Below are 19,663 nucleotides of genomic sequence, written 5' to 3' on the forward strand. Positions count from 1 at the left end.
TTTCAAGTTACGAACAGTATTGCCTGGGCAGCAAACAATACAGATAGAACTATTTATAATAAAAATGAAGTAAGTGTTTTAGGATACCCAGTAACTTTGAAACTGTGTATGCAATTAATGTATATTGAAATCTTCGAGGCAACAGATCTTGCCTCAGTGTTGAGGCCAGTCAAAACGACCACAGATCTGAGAGGCTGAGGCAGCACTGGAATATCAAGGAAATGCATATTGTCTCTTACAAAGAACCATAAAGCAGAAGTTGTTACACTGGAAAAAAATGAACTACTGTCCTGTTAATACGACAAAAAGAACCAAAACTGCAATTAACTGTTTATCATATAAAAAAATTAAATAAAGACAAATACAACATTCACCAACGTCGCTTTCAATCAGTCAGGCTAAAGTAGTATAGATTCGTTTGCTAAGAGGATATATGGGGTAATTATTTTTCATTACAAGAACCTGGAACAAACTGACATTCTGTAGTTCCATAGACAACAAAGAGTGAGGTTCTCCAGAGAGAAAGAAAAATGAGTAAGTCACCCATCATATACAAATATACTATTTTATTCTACGGGAATATTTCTGTAACTTCTATCCAGGGAAAACCAGAAATTTTTGTTTAAAAACAAACCTAACAGGATGTCTTGACTGTTTCCCTTAACTGATAAAATTTCACACAACTCGCTAATAGAAAGGGGAAAAAACAAAAACCTGACAAAGACATGATAGCTGCACTCCTGAGGAATGTCCAAGAATTACAATAATTCATGGATATTTCCTGTGTTGTGAGGTTCTGGGTAGACCTGCATGCAACTGAGACACTACTTGTTGTGTTTTTTAGGGGCAATAGGGTTGTGGGGTTTTTTTCCCCCAACTATACGGTATCTGCTGTTGTCAGTTAAAGGCATAGGCATATTTTTTCTTCCTGAAACACATCAGCTGTCCAAACACAAACTGTGTGTTTGCTATCTAACTACTTTTAATATTACTATAGGGAGAAGGTTAGTATTTATACACTGTAAAATTAATGTAATTGAGATCATTAAGCCTCCAAGTCTCTGGGTAGTTTGCTGGTAGGGTAATAATGGCCAGGATATTTTCCCAACACAGCTTTAGGACAAGATGTGAAATAAACAGACACAGATGGACTTAGATCATACAGAATCAGGGGCAGGTTTACTTTTCACACAGTTTTCTGTATTAAAAAATACATCCGTGAAATCTGTTACAGGCAGGGACAGGACTACTGAGTACACAACGTCAATAGACTACTTTCCAATTTTATTGTTTAAATTACCTTTGTTACTGCTAAAAATAAAGAAAATTTAAAAAACAAATTTAATTCAAGGCTGTTGGTTTTCAACTCCTGAAACTGCAGTGAGAGGGTCAGATATCAAAACCCCTGCTACAGAAGTTGGGCAACTGGCTGCAACTACTGATTAAAAAAAAAAGGACAATTCTCTTTAAAAATAGTCTTGTATTTCCAATGTATTTATGACCTGTCGTCCTTAGAAACGAGCATCGTAAGCTTGAGAAAATGAAGAGACAGATGTTATCTAAACAGTGTCCTGTCCTCTGGATACAGTACGGGAGATTCCCCTTTTAAAAGATACAGTAACAGCCAAGCCATTGAAAAAAAATTTCAATTTCCAACACTATCACTAAATTTCTTTGGATGGGGTGGGGTAAAAAACCACACAAGGTACTTTTCTACCACAGTTCTGTTGTCAGAAGTAATACTGCACACGTTGAAAGGGTGGAAAGAGTATCTTCACTTTGAAATGACAAGGCCCTCCAGACTTGCACTGTATAAAAACCAAGAATTAGGTGGGAACGGGGGGAAAAGGGAAGGAAAGCTGCCTTATGCCCAAACCAAAACAAATCCCTCCAAAACGACTATTTTTGCGCATCACAGCATTTGCTAGATTACATCAACAGACTGCAGAGGCTATTCAGGGGGTTTTCTGCACACAGCCCTAGACCCTTGCTCTCCTATATGTATTCCAGAGTTTTCTGTCCCATAATGTGATTGCTCTGATGCTTGACTTACAGCATCTCCCCCACATCAGAGATCCAACAGAGTCCTCATTATTAGAATGGACTAAGAGCTAGACTCTGGGGTCATGTGACTGTTTGAACGCAGTCCAGGTAGTCATCCACTAGGGTAGTAATCTGGCAGATATAACTGACTTCTCGCTTAATATCTTTCTTAATCTTTGATCCCAGTAAAAAATAAAACAAAACTAAAAAAGTGTGTGTATACATAACGGAAGGTGTCTATTTGTCTAGACCTCACTGCACTGTGTCTCCGTCCACATGGAGATCTCTAGGATCTCCACAGGCTCTTTGGCAGCAATGGCTGCCAGCCATCGGGCTGCAAAGTCATGTGAGCCACAGTCTAGTTCTCTATGCCCATGGTTACTATGGTAGAATTTATACAACAGTTTTGCTTAAAAATATTTCATAATTTTGTTTTAATCCCAAACAAATGAAGGATTTATGCACCACTTGAACAGGTTAATTCATCTTGAGTTTGTTTAGAGGATTTATCACTGCACTGGACACTGGCGTTTCTTGCAGCTTAAAGTAGTTTGCTTCCTTCTGATTCCAGTTTGCACATCCATTGTGGTTCAAAATATGCCTGTGTAGTGACGTTAACTTGGCTTATTTGATACACAACATTTTCTGAAGGCTGGATGTGTTCACAGTTTGGTACTTGCAATGTGTATTGAAAGGAAAAAATATCCCACTTCAGTTAGTCTGACAATTCAATATCAGAGTCCTCTGATCTGACTTTGGCAAGTTCTTCATGTACCTCCCTCACCATAAGAATACGTGTTAACATGATGTCCAAGGTCCCGGGGTCTATTGGCAACGTGGAGTACCACATAGGGCTATTAGGTACACAAGAACGCTCAGGTTGAAGGTAAAACACATCACTTCTCTGCTTCACGCTTTCAGAACTGTTAGTGTAAAGAAAGGAAGACTATGTATCAGAAGGCAGCATTAGCAGTCCTGTTTGCAACACAGTTAAAGAGATGAAAGGAAAGTAGCTGAGATCTACTATCTGACATCACCTTGAGACTCAATAACTATATTTTAAAAAGCAAAATTTGGATCTCCATTCTAGCGCTTCAATGTCTGCCCTTCACAGCAGTGAGCTGCCAATTCGTTTCCAGCTCAAAGGGCATTAGCTATTTACAGAACCAAGCAGAATAGCTGCATCTCCTTATAGAGGTGGTTCTTCAATTGCAGTTTCATCCCACTACATGGCATCACCCTCTTAACACAGTTAACGTTCAATCTCAGAACAAAACTGGTTCTAGTGTTCTAGGCAACATGGGAGCTCCGGCTAAATATATGCAGACTAATGCATTACTGTATTTCCTGGGACGCTTGATAACTTTTAAACATTCTTTGGGATACTGAGGGTACAAGAGCCAGTGAACTACAAAAGCAGAGCCTCGCCTGCCTGTTAGTGATGCAGAATGGTGAACCCATCCACTTGAAAGAATCTGAGAGAGTGCCTGCAGTGTTGCTTAGCAAGAAGTGTAAAGCCCTCCGCTCCCCACTGGGCTTTATAATTGTCACATTAAAATCCAGAAAGTGAAAGAGGCTTTTCACTGCCACTTACACTACTGCAGAGGCTGAACTATGATGTCATATGAGGTGGTGCTGCAAATATGTGACAGCTCAGAATGACACCTTCTGACAGCACGTGAGTGAACACAAGGGGGTGGAGAGGGTTCCTGGACATGGCTGTGCCTGAGCAGGGCTATTTTGCCTTAATTTGGTTGTGTGCATTTCAGATAATGATTTACAGGCTATTAACGGGCACTAATGATGTCACTCTCTGGCATATATGTTCTTTTGAGAGAGAATAATATTGAACTCCATTGCTCAGTGATCTTAAGTGGAGAGGGGGGGAGAGACTGAATAATTTATACGTTCATCCTTGTTCTGCAGCTTCCTTTGTGACTTCTGGAGTAAAGTTAATCTCATCTTTCAGCAAGTAAATGTCAGCATCTCTAGTTGTTACCTCTATTCACACTCTTCCACCCTGCTTTATGAGGAAAGTGCTACTAAGATGTTGCTTATCTTGCACAATGGATTACTGCATTGTAGAGCTTGGCTCTACTTCTCGGAGCAAGGGGCCAGATTACAATCACTCTGCAGGGTCCAGGTCCGTGAGCATGAAGGCAAAGAAGTGGTGGGGGTTTTTGCATCTTCCTCTGCCCCTCTCCTCCACCCATACCAGGGAACTCTTAGCAAAATTAATAAAACCACAGCTGTATTACCATGTAACAGCATTTCCCCATCTCTGGTTGAACCTCGGAGGATCTGCTGGTGCCTGGCTCCATTTGAGCTGTGATGTTGTTGAGGAGTAGGGAGCCTCAGAGCCTGTGCAGAGGCAAAGGGCTGGGTGACCCTGATCCTGAGGGGCTCAACAGGGATTGGGGGACAGATAACTTCCTTGCTTCTTTGCAGGGTAACTATGTGTGTGGGAACCCCCTTCTTGTGGGGCGTCTGAAGCTCCCCTGGGGAAGTTTTCTCCAGAGCTGCCCTACCCCACCACAGGTTTCCTTGCAGGAGGGCACAATCTGGTCCAAGTATAATCCAAAACTAGGCTGTGCCAATCACTCACCATTTTGACAAGTAAAACTCATAGAGTCGGACTGGACATCTCAGAGGGTTATCTGTGTTTTCAGCCATTTCCACTGCTGTTGGAACCTCCTCGTCCTCACTCCGTTTCCTTTTTCCTACAGATAACTTATCTGGATACAGGAAAATGACACATGAGCTCAGTGGAGAACAATCCTCCTCTTTGACAGTAACTTGAAGCTGTTTGGTTTAAGTTCTGCACCCTGATGGGGCTTTGCGCAGCACATAAATGATGTGCTGTTTGAGAGGATCACTTTTCATGCAAACTGGCACTGCCAAGTCAAACACTGGAAACAACTCTATCAAATGAATGCCATCATTTGTGTTGCTGATAGTTAAAAAGGAGCCCAACGTAACAGAAAGGATCTGTTTCTATGCAGACTGAAATGCTGGATCAGGAAAATGTTAATTGCTTAAACAATTTAGTTTCACCTTGTTAATGCTGGTTTACAGTGACTGATAAGACCCTCACCCTCATCCACAGCTCAAATGCTAGAACACCATAGTACCAATGCATGGTCATCCTTGGTGTGTCTGTTCCACATCCTTTCCAAGGCACATCCACTTACTTGCCACTATGCTTTTCTCCACCCATCTCCTTCTGCTGCACCTTCAGAGCATACACCCCCACTGCTTTTGATAGTAGTTGTATAAAAATGAAATCAAGATCTACCACACAGTGTATCTTGCTTATGCAAATGACCTTTGCCAAGACACAGAATGAATTTTGGATAAGTTCCAAAACTAAGGCTATGTCTGTACGTAGGGCAGTGCAGCTGTACCAATATAGCTGTGCCGCTGTGGTGAAGATGCCGATGGGAGCAGCTGTCCCACCGACATAAGCATTTGTGTGCATTGTGCTATGTTGGTGCAACTTACGTTGCTCAGGGGAGTGGAATATTCACACCCCTGAGTGACATGAGTTTTGCCAGCATAGGCTATGTCTACACTAAGTCATAGTGGCCCAATTCTGCATGGACTTGTAACACTATTGGAACCAATGGAGCTACACATGGTGTACGTCAATGTAGAAATTGACCCAGTATCCTCCAGAGCCCATAGAACAATCAGACCAGACATATTACAAAGTACCTCCCCAGTGAAAGATTGTATGAATAATAAAATGGCATAAATGCTTGTCAGGTGGTTTCTGCTATTGAGAGACTTTATCATCACTCACTTAGAAAATCAGTAGTGCATGTTATCAATCTTATCAAGGACTTCAACTCTAGGAGGGAAGAGTAGAAGTGTTACTCCCCTCCTGGAGAAGTTAAGACGACCTAGCACACAAACAATAGCATCTACCTTAATAGAGAGAATTCACAGCTTATCAAATTAACTAAAGTAGACAGTAGCTTGGTGATCCTGCTTGCTGTCCTTACAAAGAACACTGTCTGATCAGTGGCAGTCAGCACACTTCCACGGAGTTTTCAATTCACAAACAAACGTCACTACCACCAACTCCTCTCCCAGGGCTCATTGCCACCCCTCACAGAATCAGATTGCGCTTTAACATTTCCCAGCTTACCAATAAGCTGCTCAACCACTACCGCAGCAAAGGAAAGCTGCATTCTCTCTCTACATCTGGGGCCTGCAAAAGGAATTTCCACTCCCTCCTCCTGAATTTCATGTGTGTCAACAGCTCTGGCTGGCTTGGCTTTATCTGAACTGTTGTCTTGTGGCTGGTCTGTCTTAGGGCCTGCTCCAGTGTGACAGAGTGTGCAGACTACAAAGCAGATCCTAACTAAGCCGAGTGCCCCAGACTTCAATGAGCATCTTAAGGAGCCTGGTCCTTCAAGCGATCAGCTCTTCAGGAAGGGAATGATTCTTATTCTAGGTTTGAATTGCTGGATGTGCTTAGGCTGCTCTAAAAATGATTAGTGTGAATCTTTCAAATATTTTGGGCATCCCATCCACAAGTTTCTATCAGCTGTTGGGGCTCATACAGAATTTTGGTTTTAAACCCAGCTAGAAGTCAAAAAGAAAGAGAGGAGGGAAGTTAAAGTATCAGCAGAACCCAAATATTACTAAATGTGCAAAACGCACAACATTGTTTCCTCATTTTAAAATAAAGCATTGGCAATGCTCCTGGGACTATGTAAATCCAAATTAAAACCACCTTAAGTAATTAGAAAGCAGCAACACACCTGATTCTACCTCTTGTTTTTGAAAAGGTGGGAAAAAACGCAGGTATGTCATCTTGGTGTTGTATTTCAGAGTCCGGGTGCGTCTCATAACGTGGGCAAAGGACAGCTTCAGATGCTCACTGACATTCTTTAGTTGGAAGTATTTGGTATTGAAGAACAGAAGTGTGTTCAACAAGACTATAGGGGAATATGCACCGAGTTGTTTACATTCCCATAAATGTTCCTCTTCAATTCTCGAGAACATGTAACCTAAGGATAATGAGTAAAGGAAAAGGAAAAATCAGCTTTTTATTAAACAGTCGTCTCGTAAGGGCAACTCTCTGCCCTCAGGTATGAGTAAGCAGCTTCAGCAGTGACTTGAGCGCACAGTGTGATCCCTGAGGATTTTTCATAGGTTTAAGGAAAGCAATAAACCCCGGTTGGATTAGGGGCGGGGGTTACATTAAAAAGGCAGGTCCTGCCAGACAAATTATAATATAAATGAAATCCTTCTACAGAACCTGATGCGTCAATGAACTGTACATCAGGTCAATCTCAGATCTGCAGTAAGTAGATTTAACTCGACTGAAATCAACAGAACTGCATATGCTTACACAAGGGATAAATATGACCCATCAAGCATGAGAAAGACCAAGCTATTGATCAGTGAGACTTTTCAAGCAGCCATTATTTATCTCAGTAAGACCTCAGCACAGTTTCACTTTGCATAGCTCAATCAAGTGCTCAGACATTACACTTCTTGGGTTAGAGCACGGATAATTATGTGATACCTCCACATGGAGAAACTGCTGTGACATAGTGAACCTGAAAGCAGGTAAAGAAAAGGAATTATGGAGATAAATCACAGATGTGTTAGGCAACAAGAGGCCTTGGTGGATGTAGCACCGTGTAAATTCATGGGTTTTTTTTTGTTTGTTTTTTATTCAAGGAAATACACAGAGAGATGGTCACGGACCCAGGTATGCAGTCACCACAATCCCTAAAGATTCTTTGGTATCCTGAAACCAATCTCCTCTATCCAAATTACAGTAAAAGTTTAAAAAAAAAAAAAGAAGTGTTCAGCTGTTTCAGTTGTATTTATAAAATGACTACCTCTGTCTCGTTCAGTGCCCTTCCCAAGTATACCAAACAACCAACTCTGCAGGAAACAGAGGGAGGATTTATAACAATATTTTGAAAGCCTCCAGTGAAAGATGCTAGATGGAGAGCACTTCAAACATTAATTCATGAAGCTTCATGACAGATGGCTAAGGGAAGCATTATATCCATTTTACAGAGGCATAACTTGAGGCAGAGAGATGGTTAAGTGTGTCTTGCTAAAGGTCCCATAGTCGGTAAGTGGCAGAGTTGAATACGGAATCCAGGATTCCCGATTCTCACAAATGACTACATGTTGTGGAGAGGGGAAGAAGGATAACACCTCACAGAACAGATCATGCTCCTAATCATGGTAGACTTAATGGAGTAGTTCAATGCTGCTGTTCTTTGGCCACAGCACTCTTCAGATGACATGTACTGTAAGGAGCACCCTTGAGAACTATTCTTTTATAAAGATGAGTTTCACATAAAAACAACACAATATGAAAAATAATTGTCCTACCATTTGGAAGTATTGTAGGTTCCCAGATTTTCAATAGTTTTGTAAGTTCAATCATAAACCTGGAATAGGGCTCGGTAAATATGTTATCTATTCTACCATTCTCAAACAGGTACTACAAGAGAAAAGAAAGGAAGAGATACAATTCATAGTTACATAGAAGAGTGCTGACAGGTTACAGGGTGTCAGATTTATTTTGGTTCTCTCCTATGGCATTTCTCTTTGCCTTCCTTCTACAATTATGCTCAAAATGAATGTGCATTTTGAAATGTGTTATGCTCCAAAGCATTTTACTGGCATCCCAGGTCTGATAAACACAGGGGCAGTGGCCTCTCTTATTAAATGGGAGATGCAGGCCAGAATTATTATTAATGCACAGATCTAGAGCAGTGTTCTGAAAATTCACTATCCTCGAACACAACAAAATACATCCCCAAATATAGCTCTGTCTATAGATGCCGGCGTAATCATTTTAGCTACCAATTACTACAGACACTACATTAAAAAACCTCTGATTTACACACTTGGCAATACAGTAGTTCAATGAGTTACCTGCTGAATTCCAAGGCACAAGTATAAGATGCTGTCAGGATCATATTTTTCACCGTTTGGTCTCCGCACCTCTTGGATAAACTGGCACAAGCCAAAACTCAGCTCAGCAAAAGTGCATGAGAGAATATCCTCCTTGAGTTTCACAGGCCGAGCTGTGGGGAATAGAAGCACAGGAGACATAAGACTCCATTCTGCAGGTCAGTCCTCCTGTACTTCCTGGTCCCGTACATCACATGAGCAGAGTTGTTACAACATCCATCTCTGACACACAACTCGTCTCACGCCTAAAATAACAGTTCATCACTTTCCTGTTTGTTAGTTAACAATTATGAAGCAGTTATTGTTTTCTGAATATTTAGTAACAAGCTTAACTGCCACCATATGTAACCAATATACATTTTAACTGAGCAATAACGAAGTGAGTACTTAAAACTAAAAGACTGTACAGTAGTGTGATCACCAAACCCAAGGAATAGTGACTTATACTTTAGGCTGGCAGTGTAGGTTTCATAAATCAATTTCATTTCTATAGCTGGATTCAGGGGAATCTTGAGTCTGAGAATGATCATGAGCATTTCCTAGTAGCTCTGGAAATGAGTTGGGTGCAGTATGTTTGACTCATTTACTTAAAGAGAGGAAGGAATTAAAAGTTTAAAGGACCAGGATATGGAGAGTGGGAAGAAGAGCAAACATAAGAGTTGGTTCCAGAATAAATGGTCAGAGAACTCTGAGTGAATGCACTGGGTTTGCTCCCTCCATCCCATAGGCAAGTTGCTTCTGCAGACTAGACAGAAAGTCTTTGTGGGGTAAGTTTGGGTATAGAGGCGGCTCCTGGGAGTATGCAGGAAGATGAGTGAAGTTCCCTCACCCACAAAATATAGGATAGACAAAAAAACTTAATGGATTGCATTTCTGTGGGGACCTACAACCAGCTGTTCTCATATAACAAAAAAATTCCAAAAGGAGCACAGGGGAAGCATTCTCTTCCTAATCAGAAGATTTTTTCCTCTTTCTTATATAAACCCCTCACATTCTGTTTCAGAAAAATTTTAAAATGTTTATTTCCCCAAAAGTATTTTAAAATCTATGAGTTTCTTCTATTCCCTGCAACCAAACTGCTCCACAACTCCCAACTATTATTTCTAAATTAAGGGCCAAATTTTCAGCTGGCCTCTGAAAACATGCCCATAAAACTCTTGGTGTATTCCTAGGTCAGACTAGGGAAGAGGGAAAGGGAAGCAGTAACATTTGACTCAGATTCTGCCAGAATTACTGGATGCTTCTGCTAAAAATTATCACCAGTGAAAACATTAACAAGGTTGACATTTCAGCCACCATTATTAGGTTCCAGAGCCAACATACCAACGGTATGAAAGAAATGGTTCATGTTTTTCTGAGTTAGTTTCAGGCTGGCTGTAGCATGGCATTGGGACACATCTAGAAGATTTTCTATGCAACTGTAAGGGCAAGAAATGAAGGGTCCGATTCTCTACTTCATCACTATAAAACCAGTGAAGAGTTACAAAATTGGCATATGAATGCTTAAATTCTGGAGAAACAGATGGGGACAACACAAAGGTCAGTACAGGGTCCTACCCCCTATGTTAGCTCAGTCAGAACCCTGCACCTTTTATAAACACACTTGTGCTTCAAATTAAGTACAAATGTGCATAAAATGAACACTTATAGGGACATGAATGATTGTAATATTTATACTGTTCAGCTTCCAAATTTCAGTCTGAGTCCTGCTTCAACAGGTGACAGATTAAAAGCAACAGACAGACAAGATGCTTTAAAAAAAAAAAAATCAATAGCCATGAAACTTGAGACCAGTTTCCTAAAATCCTTACTCCACTCACAGGGACATGGGCCTCAATACGAATGGCATGCCTCAAACTCCATCTTGAAAGCTACATCACAACAGGTGCCCTCCAAGTAGCAGGTTTTGCTTCAATAGAAACAAGTTTACCTCCAAATTTTAGTTCCCCTTGGTCTTCCTGTGCATTCTTCCATTGGACCCAATTCCTCCAGGCATTTACCCCATACATGTACTTCAGAGTCATCCCGGAAACAGAGCAGCCTGGATAGGAACCCTGCATAAGATTCCGAGGCTCCACAGAAACTATGGACTTCTTCCTCCCCTGCAGGAAATCCAAAAAGCTCATATAATACAGTGTCCAATTATGGCCTCCTTTTAACCTGATCTCACAGGAAAAGTGCATTATACTTTGAACAGCTAGTAAATGCTCGCATTCCTGACGCTCCTGATAAAACACAGTGTCAGAGGACTTCACAAAGAGTGGAGAAATATTAACCTCATTTTAAAGAAGGGACATCTAAGACACAGGGAGGTTCTGCACACACAGCAAGTCAATGACAGAGACAAAACAAAAAACCCAGGTCTCCTTGCATCTAGTCCCCTGCCCTAATCACTGGACAATAATGCCACAGCCCATGATTAAAATACATGAACAAGTAAAACTTGATAGTTTTCTGTGCACTATTATACACCTAAAAATACAGGATCCAAAAGAGTTGCTTTTAAATGCTACCCCATAAAAAGAACACTGATTCCCCTAGCAAAAAATGCCTAATTTTATAGAATAAACATAAAATGTAGATAAAATATTTCCAATCCTGATTTTTGTTTCCTTATTCTGATGATTGTTCAAACTCAAGAGAAGTAAATATGTACGTAAGATTAGCACCTTAGATGCATGGAGTTTTTAATATGATGGAAGGATGCTTTCCTTACCCGTCTTTTCGGCTGTGGGAAGCCATCTCTATGTCTCCGCCTTGCTCGCGAACGTGAGTGGAGACCCAGTCCTTTATTGAGCGGGTCAAATGAGTCTAAAGTTAAAACAACATCAGCACAAGTTAAATTAATTATATGATTTAACAGGGCCAACGAGAAATGAGAGTTTGAGTCATTATTAAGTATCTTAAGATTAGAGATGCCACATCTGGATATTCCTGTTGCATTACCACTGGATAATTAAGCAGTGGTATTAAGTTGCAAAAGCAGCTCTGTCGATGTCAGCTAGACGGAAGCCTCTCATGTAAGGGACATGGAATTCTCAGGGTAGGGGGAAAAGCCCCAACACACTGATGTGCTTCTGTACATAAGAAACCGATATCCTTTGTACTTATGAAAGACTCCCACCAGGACAGAGAGGTGACAAATTCATAAGCAGTCAAGGAAGAGTAACCACTATTCTCTATCAAATCATCTAAACTATGTTTTTGAAAGTGTAAGAAAACATGTGCTCTATCTTATAGGGATCAAGTATCTCTGTTAGAGAAGAAGATGTATTTCAGCTTTAACATGCATTTGTACTGAGTACAAACATAAGCCCTTTGTGGGCAAATTAACTTCTTGCAATAAAGATACTGGAAGGATAGTTCCTAGCAAATCATGTATATATTTTTTAATACGTGACAATGCGTTTTTCTACGTTACACAAACCTGAGGGAAAGTCTGCCTCCAGGTCCTGCTCCACGTCCCCTTTGGAGAACTGCCTCAGCTCGGGGTCTGGATCCTGCATGGCATTTGATCGTAAGGCATAGTGATTTAGCTCATCCTCCCAGCTGTGTGGAGTTGACACTGCTTCTGATTCTAGATCTCCACTGTAAGTGCTGCCTTGATCTGTAATGAAGAGGACCCATATACAAAATGCACCAAAAGGAAAAAGAGAAGTACAGTAGGACCAAAGTCCTCTCTACAAATGAAATACCAACCTTTCTCAAATATCTTAGGGTCCAGGAACAGCTCATGCTCAGATGTTTGGGATCCTTAAGAAAAAAACCATAACAACTAGAATTTGTACGGACATGAAGTATTTCACTTATTTAAAACAGCAGCTGAAATGCAGAATTTCTTAGCTCATACAATTGATCCAAAAGGTCAAGAGACTAACCAGTCAATCTTGGGCTAAGAATAGTGGACTGTGTTTAAAGGATTCAAGAAGGCATCCTGTCTTTAAGAGACAGGTAACCAAAATCCCTTATGGAGTAAGACCATTTTCACTGCATTTGCCCTTGTGAAAATAAAACAGCAGCTTGCTGATGGGGCAAAAGGAAGGCTTATCACTGCATGATGCAGGGGTATCTGGTCCAATGCAGGCAAAGTTGACATTTACCTATCTTCCCCAGGAATGCTTCCATTAGTATCCTTTTTCAAATGATCACATACCTCCATGAGAGTGTGTTTTTTCCTTCTCTTCATCTTCTGCAATCATTTCTGCCATTTGAAGGAGATCAGCCTCAAATGGATTTGTGGGAATCTTCTCCTTGATGTCCTGAATAGTCTCTATGATCTTATCGGCATTGTCCAGAGTAGTTGGGATAAGCATGGGAACTGGTACCTAAACACACACAGGGAAGTTTAGATTTCTGAGCAGTGACTTGTTTTGTCACACATGAAGTAGTTTTTTGCATACCAAATACATTAAAGAGGATCCAGCTATTTTTCTTCCCCTGGCACTTAGACTAAAGGGGCAACACAGACTATCCACAGACTGGACAACTTGCAGTATCTCTGCAATAACCTGAACGATTCCTTTTACCACCAGCCCTTTCCCCTGCTGCCCAGCTTTATGACCCTGCATAATGACCAAAATCAATCAAGCAGAAGAGGACTGGATGGGATTCCCTCCAAATCCCAAACGGAACCAGAGGTTTGAGTGCCAGAAGAACTCAATGTCTGAACATATTGCCTTTGTGGCACTTCCAGCCTCTGAAAACTCTGGGATCTACAGACCAGGATCTGAATCTGCTCCCGAGATTGTCACATTGGATTAGCCTACGCTAACTCTTTTCCTAAAAGGATGTTTACAGTACTTTCATTGTTAGAGGTTCTGAAAGCTCCCTGGGAGAATAGTAGAAATGCTACATAACCAGGTATTTGGTTTTAGATAAGAGAGACTCAGACTGAAGATTTTAGGAAATCTCTCTAATTCAAATCTTTTGATGATAAAGTTGGAACCTCTGGGTTACAATTTAGGGCACAGCAGCAGAGGAGCTTTTTGAGGATGAGTATTAAATTTTAAGTGACCTCTAAGACAATGTGACATGACTGCAGCTCTTGCAACCACCTTTTCCCTCGAATACTGCCTACTGGGACGTGTTTAGACAGAGTAAGAACAAATATAACTCTCACTGTTTTCTGTTCTAGTGAGATCAATCTTTAAACTGCAGGCCACAGAACATAACCATGAGTTGTCAGATGAGCTGAAGGGTAACTTACAGGTACTGGGACTCCAAGTGGAACTGGCGTATACTGGGTGAAGAGGTGAAGGGGCACTGGCACAAACACTGGTACAGGAACAGGCACCACAAGGATTTGGGGTCGAGCTTCATCTTCCTCTGTCATATTAAAAAAAAAAAAAAAAAAAAAAGTGGTTTGGTGCCCAGAGGCAAGGGAGCATCTGACAACTCAGTAATATCTCGGAATGGTCCATGAAGAATTATTATTAGTAATTCCATCAACAGTGACTTCTGCTCGTATCTTCCCATGCACAACCTTGTGCATTCATCCCAGTGACGGACACGTCTACATAGCTGGGCGCACACTTCCTGCCCCGAGCTTTTAACAGAGGATTACAAACCAGGTGATAAGACAGATTTACCTGAAACAGGACAGGATTCCTGTCACGGCAGATAAATGTATGTATCATAGAAAGTCAAGGGCTGTGACTTGGACCACTCTTCACTGGACTAGTTCCCACCCCCTTTGTATGGCAAGGGCTAAATCCTGGTCACAAAGGGTCTAATGGGAGTTTTACAATTGATTTCACTTGAATTGGAATGTAGCCTTAAAATGTTTAGGCTATTTATTCAAAGAGGATGCCAAACTTGTTCCTGTGTCTGCATCAATAAAAGCCAGCATTTTATTTAAAAATTGCATCTACACATGTCAAATGGATTATTCCATATCTAACTATTTAATCTGCGCACACTGGATTTAAGTTTGACATTCTTCTCTTTTTATGGACTTACTCTAGAAAATCCCCTGCATCTTCCCTGGAAGTGACATTTAACTTTAGTGCTGTTATTAGAAACTGTTAGCTATACAATTCAGATGCAAACAATATTGTGACCATATACATGAACAATGAGGGAGAAAGAGGTATTTCACACACTGTTCTGTATATCAGAAGCAGCATGACTGCAATGAATACTAGACTGTGTGATCTTGTGTCTTGCACTCAAATTAGGGAGCCAAAAACTCCTTAATTCTAATCCTAGAACAACACAAGCTCCCTCTGTAGCTTTGAGCATGTCACTTGACCTCCCTGCTTCACTTTCCATATCCATAACGATGATAGCACCCTTGTCAAAGTTTGAGCTGATTCCAAGATGCATTCCACATGCAGTTTTCATGGACTTCAAGAAATACAGACAGAGATTGTCTTATATAGTTATAACACAGAATGATGCTTAAAAGCACTATGCAATCAAGCAAAACCCTTTTATTTTAATATTAAAAATCCTTGTCACACACTATCTTACTCATTCACCTGCAATACAAGCCTTTCTTTTTTCTTTTTTTTTTTAAAAGGAGGGCAATCTGACACATACCTGTCTGGCATTCCTTATTCTGGGTATGAGGTTTGCAAGATGTGGCCTTGGTCTGGGTGATCGGCTTGCACAATAATGCTTTGTTTTTTAAAAGCCTTGGAGGTTGTGATGGTGGTAGTTTCAGGGCATCTGTCTGAGTACTAGCCTGGTTTTAAATACAGAAAAGAAAATATGGTAAGTTCAGTACATTTGGCTATGGTATTTTGTTACAATATGAGATACAAGCCTCCTGCAATATAATACAGATGTAATTTAAAAAATGGAGAATTTGGTATGCAACATGTTTGCTCCTCCTGTGTCTTCACATCTCTCTCTTACTTTTCTTATTTCCAGCAAAGCAAGGGGTGTTTTTGTTTATTACTGTCCACACTGCTGAGAAGAAACCTGGAAGAGTGTCTGGTTTTAGATAACAAATAATGGTGACTACATTCTGATTTTGAAACCTTAACAGTTTAACAAATATCTAAGACTCAGAAAGAACATAGCTTAGTTTTCAGATGCCAAGTGGGGAATGCAATTAGAAATATCTCATCAACTAGGCAAACTGCTGTGAAGTCATTAAAAAAGGGAAAAAAATATAAAAGTAGAACACATCAAGCCTGTCAATTTTAGGATCACTTTTTTAACTGTAAGCAGACTGATTACTTTTGCTTCTAGTTTCCTGCACACTGTGCTGAATCTCTCTCTCTCTCTCTCGTCATCTATTCCAATAGCATGATCTGATTACAGTAGAGACTCCACTGGAGGGGGAACATATATTTGCATTAATTGGCATATTGTAGTTTAGAACATCAAATCAGCAGTTTACCAGTGTACACCAGAAGAAAGACTTCTGTGTGCAGTAAAAATTCTAGCTCTCTATGAAGATATTAGCAAGCTGGATGTATTTTGAATCTCAGTCACGGTCAGAAAAAAAATCAGTTCAAATAACCGCTGTAACACTACATATAGAACAAGAGATATTTGATATTTGGATAATATCTCTAACAAATCAGTGTGTCTGAGCAAAGCAGGGGGAGACAAAAGGGGAGCAGGAGGAAATTTAAAGGTTCTTTTGCAAAAACTTACATCTCCAATGATCTTTGCTGTCACAGTAGGAACTGCACCTGTTAATTAGAACAACATAAACTTAATTTCTATATTGACTAACAGCAAGGCCTGCATCCTACAGAGGTCAAGTATTAATCTTCATTGGGACCAATTCTCTGTTGAATTTAATTAACATAAGAATATAAGAACGGCAGTACTGGATCAGACCAAAGGTCCATCTAGCCCAGTATCCTGTCTACCGACAGTGGCCAATACCAGGTGCCCCAGAGGGAGTGAACCTAACAGGCAATGATCAAGTGATCTGTCTCCTGCCATCCATCTCCACCCTCTGACAAATAGAGTCTAGGGACACCATTCCTTACCCATCCTGGCTAATAGCCATTAATGGACTTAGCCACCATGAATTTATCCAGTTCTCTTTTAAACTAATGTAGTTATTTACACCTGTGCAGAGTGAATATAACACCCTTGTCATTCTAATTTGGTAGCATTTTACATTCACTCTGCAGTGGTGTAAATGAAGACACAAAGTGCAGGGCAATGAAGAACTGGGCTGTTATCTTCAGTGGGAGCAGGACCTAATGTTGCCTATCAGACCTATGAGCAACCAAAATACAAGCTCAAGAAAAAAAGATGTAAAGACTTTGAAATTGTGTATTGAGGAATTCTACCTTGTAAGACGTTGTTGGAGTTAACCGTGGGCTGGGCAGCAGGGGCACTTGCTAGGGATACCACGTTTGCTATAACTGGAGTTGAATCCTTCCTTAGAGAAGGAGGGCCTGATGAAGAAGTTGGAGTCATGGAAAGGTTTGCTGTTTAGAATGAGCAGAAGAAATCTAGAGTAAGCATTAATATTACTGATAACAGGGCGTATTCATAGCTAACATATTATGCAAGATCCACCCTCCACTCCAATAAATACACTCTTATAGTTAAAAACTTGTGTAAGCATCAACTGCAGGTTTTTAATTTAGATTTAAAAAATCTGTTTATTTAATTTCCATATGCAAACCATGCTACGCAGTTAGTGGGACATCTCAAACGTTGATCACAGCATGAAAGGGCCTATTTGTATTATGTTTTATTACATAAGTGCCGTGGGGCCAACTGAGAACAGGACCTCACTGTGCTAGGCACTGAACAAACAGTAGTATAAGAGACAGTCCATGCCCCAAAATCCTTATGAGCTAAATAACTCAGGTGAATTGTAACACTGCCCTATGAGACTCTTCACTGTCAAAGGCTGGTTTAAGTCTTTGACATTCATAATCTCCATGTTTACCATATTTCACCAAAGATACTGTTCCCAGCAGTCTCTGGTACTACCCCAGGCACATAAGGCCAGATTGTCAGAAGTGTTGCCCACCTGTAGCACATCTGTTTCAGATGAAGTTGCAGGTAACCTGAACTTCTGAAAATCAGGGCCCTGGTACCTATCACTATTCTTTCTACTTAACGCACACTAACTGGCGAACTTTACACTAGACCAGGAGTGTCAAATGTTTTAGTAACATTTAGTATAAATAAATTACTGAGTTACATATTACCCTCAATCCACAGCAAAAGTCCCACTGCTATCAGTAGGAGATTTGCACAAGGATCAAGGGTAGAATATGGCCTGGAAGCATACAATCCACTAGTATTTATTATCTGGTGAGTAACTTACAGTGCTGCAGTCGCTATCATTCACTGGCAGACTATGCCCCTCTTTAGCACCACTACTATTTCTTCCCTTTGTTTCTCTTCCTGTCTTCCTCCCCTCTAGCACTTCATTCCCTACAGCAACTCACAGTTTCTATTCCTTGGGGATGAACTGTCATCCTCCTTCCCATTCCATCTGCTCAAATAATCAGTGAGGAATAGCTACAGCTTACATCAAGCTTAACATTAATATTTTAAGAGTCAACATCTAACCAAACTGGAGCTCAGTCATTGTTTCAAAATGTCTTCACATTTGGGAAGACAACCCAGCACTGGTTAAATTGAGTTCACATTTGAAAGTTTGTCTTCACAATCATAAAGTTTACAAATGTGTATTTTTTAAATGAATACTTAGATTCTGCCAAATATGATGCTGCCATGTAGGCTGCTTGAAGAAAATCAGGTGCCTGAAATCTCTGCAACAGATATTACACTAATCAAACGTGCTTTTGCAAACAGTGACACTCAAAAGTAATTTTTAATTTGTCTCGTTTTCTCTACATTGAGCGTTTGTATCTACTTAACACATAGAGAAATCTTGTTTCTCCGCTACAGAGATTAAAGTAACAAGAGGCAGAAGAGCCCTAGATCAGTGTTTCTCAACCTGGGTGGGGAGGGATCACAAGTGCAAGGCTGGCATTAGGGGGTGGGAAGTAGGGCAACTGCCCGGCACCTTAGCTTCACAGGCTCCCCTGCGGTGTAAGTTATATGCTTCAGCCCCGGGCAACAGGGCTCGGGCTTTGGCTTAGTAGGGGGGGGGGGTCACAATTTTTTGTGTTTTTTTTCTTTTTTTTAAAAAAGACCAAAGGGGGTTGCCAGCACAAAAAGGTTAAGAAACACGGCCCTGTATCATAGAATTGTAGGTTTAGAAGGGACTGCTAGGGTCATCTAGTCTAACCCCCTGCCAAGATGTGGGATATACCTGAGTCCATCCAATGGCTATTCTCTCAGTAGGGGATGTGTGTGTACATCACATGATTTATTGAAAAGCTCCACTGAACTGAGTTTTCCCCGAAATGGTCATACTGCATTATCCAAAGCAATTGTTCTGTTCTTATGTTCTAATTCACATCCTATTTTACCTGTGTTGTTCTGAGGTGGGGGTTCAGACACAGTTTGCTGATTACAGAACATCAAAATACAAAGCAGGTTGCAAAAATGTTTGATCTCCCCTTGCCATTTCATAGACTCACTGAGTTTACCTTGTCTTTTACAACCATCACACTTTGCCATCTAAAAAAAAACCAGCACAGGGAAAAAATTAAAAAACACTCAAATACCAGAATAACAATGAATGCATATAAGTGACCCCCTTCCCACCTACCTCCAAAAAAAGCTTTCCGCTTATATGCTGGTACTTTTATAATAGCTG

General features: G+C 40.6%; 1 protein-coding gene across 6 annotated transcripts in view; it reads right to left on the reverse strand.

Annotated features, from left to right (window-relative positions):
• Positions 1 to 318: 318 nt before the first annotated feature.
• Positions 319 to 19,663, reverse strand: part of LOC127039235 (zinc finger MYM-type protein 4) — a 59,369-nt gene continuing 40,024 nt past the window's right edge. For 5 of the 6 annotated variants that reach the window (XM_050932582.1, XM_050932585.1, XM_050932583.1 and 2 more), the window contains 15 exons: positions 19,374 to 19,524; positions 17,262 to 17,402; positions 16,609 to 16,646; positions 15,541 to 15,685; positions 14,207 to 14,325; positions 13,154 to 13,325; positions 12,700 to 12,753; positions 12,428 to 12,607; positions 11,717 to 11,811; positions 10,931 to 11,102; positions 8,962 to 9,113; positions 8,413 to 8,524; positions 6,813 to 7,061; positions 4,649 to 4,778; positions 319 to 2,966 (listed from right to left, as the gene is read on the reverse strand). In XM_050932582.1, coding sequence (XP_050788539.1) covers positions 2,759 to 2,966; positions 4,649 to 4,778; positions 6,813 to 7,061; positions 8,413 to 8,524; positions 8,962 to 9,113; positions 10,931 to 11,102; positions 11,717 to 11,811; positions 12,428 to 12,607; positions 12,700 to 12,753; positions 13,154 to 13,325; positions 14,207 to 14,325; positions 15,541 to 15,685; positions 16,609 to 16,646; positions 17,262 to 17,402; positions 19,374 to 19,524 — 2,118 coding nt within the window. In that variant the 3' untranslated portion in view covers positions 319 to 2,758. The remainder of the gene's footprint in view (positions 2,967 to 4,648; positions 4,779 to 6,812; positions 7,062 to 8,412; positions 8,525 to 8,961; positions 9,114 to 10,930; positions 11,103 to 11,716; positions 11,812 to 12,427; positions 12,608 to 12,699; positions 12,754 to 13,153; positions 13,326 to 14,206; positions 14,326 to 15,540; positions 15,686 to 16,608; positions 16,647 to 17,261; positions 17,403 to 19,373; positions 19,525 to 19,663) is intronic. The other variant, XM_050932587.1, reaches the window with a different exon arrangement.

The sequence above is a fragment of the Gopherus flavomarginatus genome, chromosome 22 (genome assembly GCF_025201925.1).
Source record: "Gopherus flavomarginatus isolate rGopFla2 chromosome 22, rGopFla2.mat.asm, whole genome shotgun sequence".
In the NCBI taxonomy this organism is placed as follows: domain Eukaryota; kingdom Metazoa; phylum Chordata; order Testudines; family Testudinidae; genus Gopherus; species Gopherus flavomarginatus.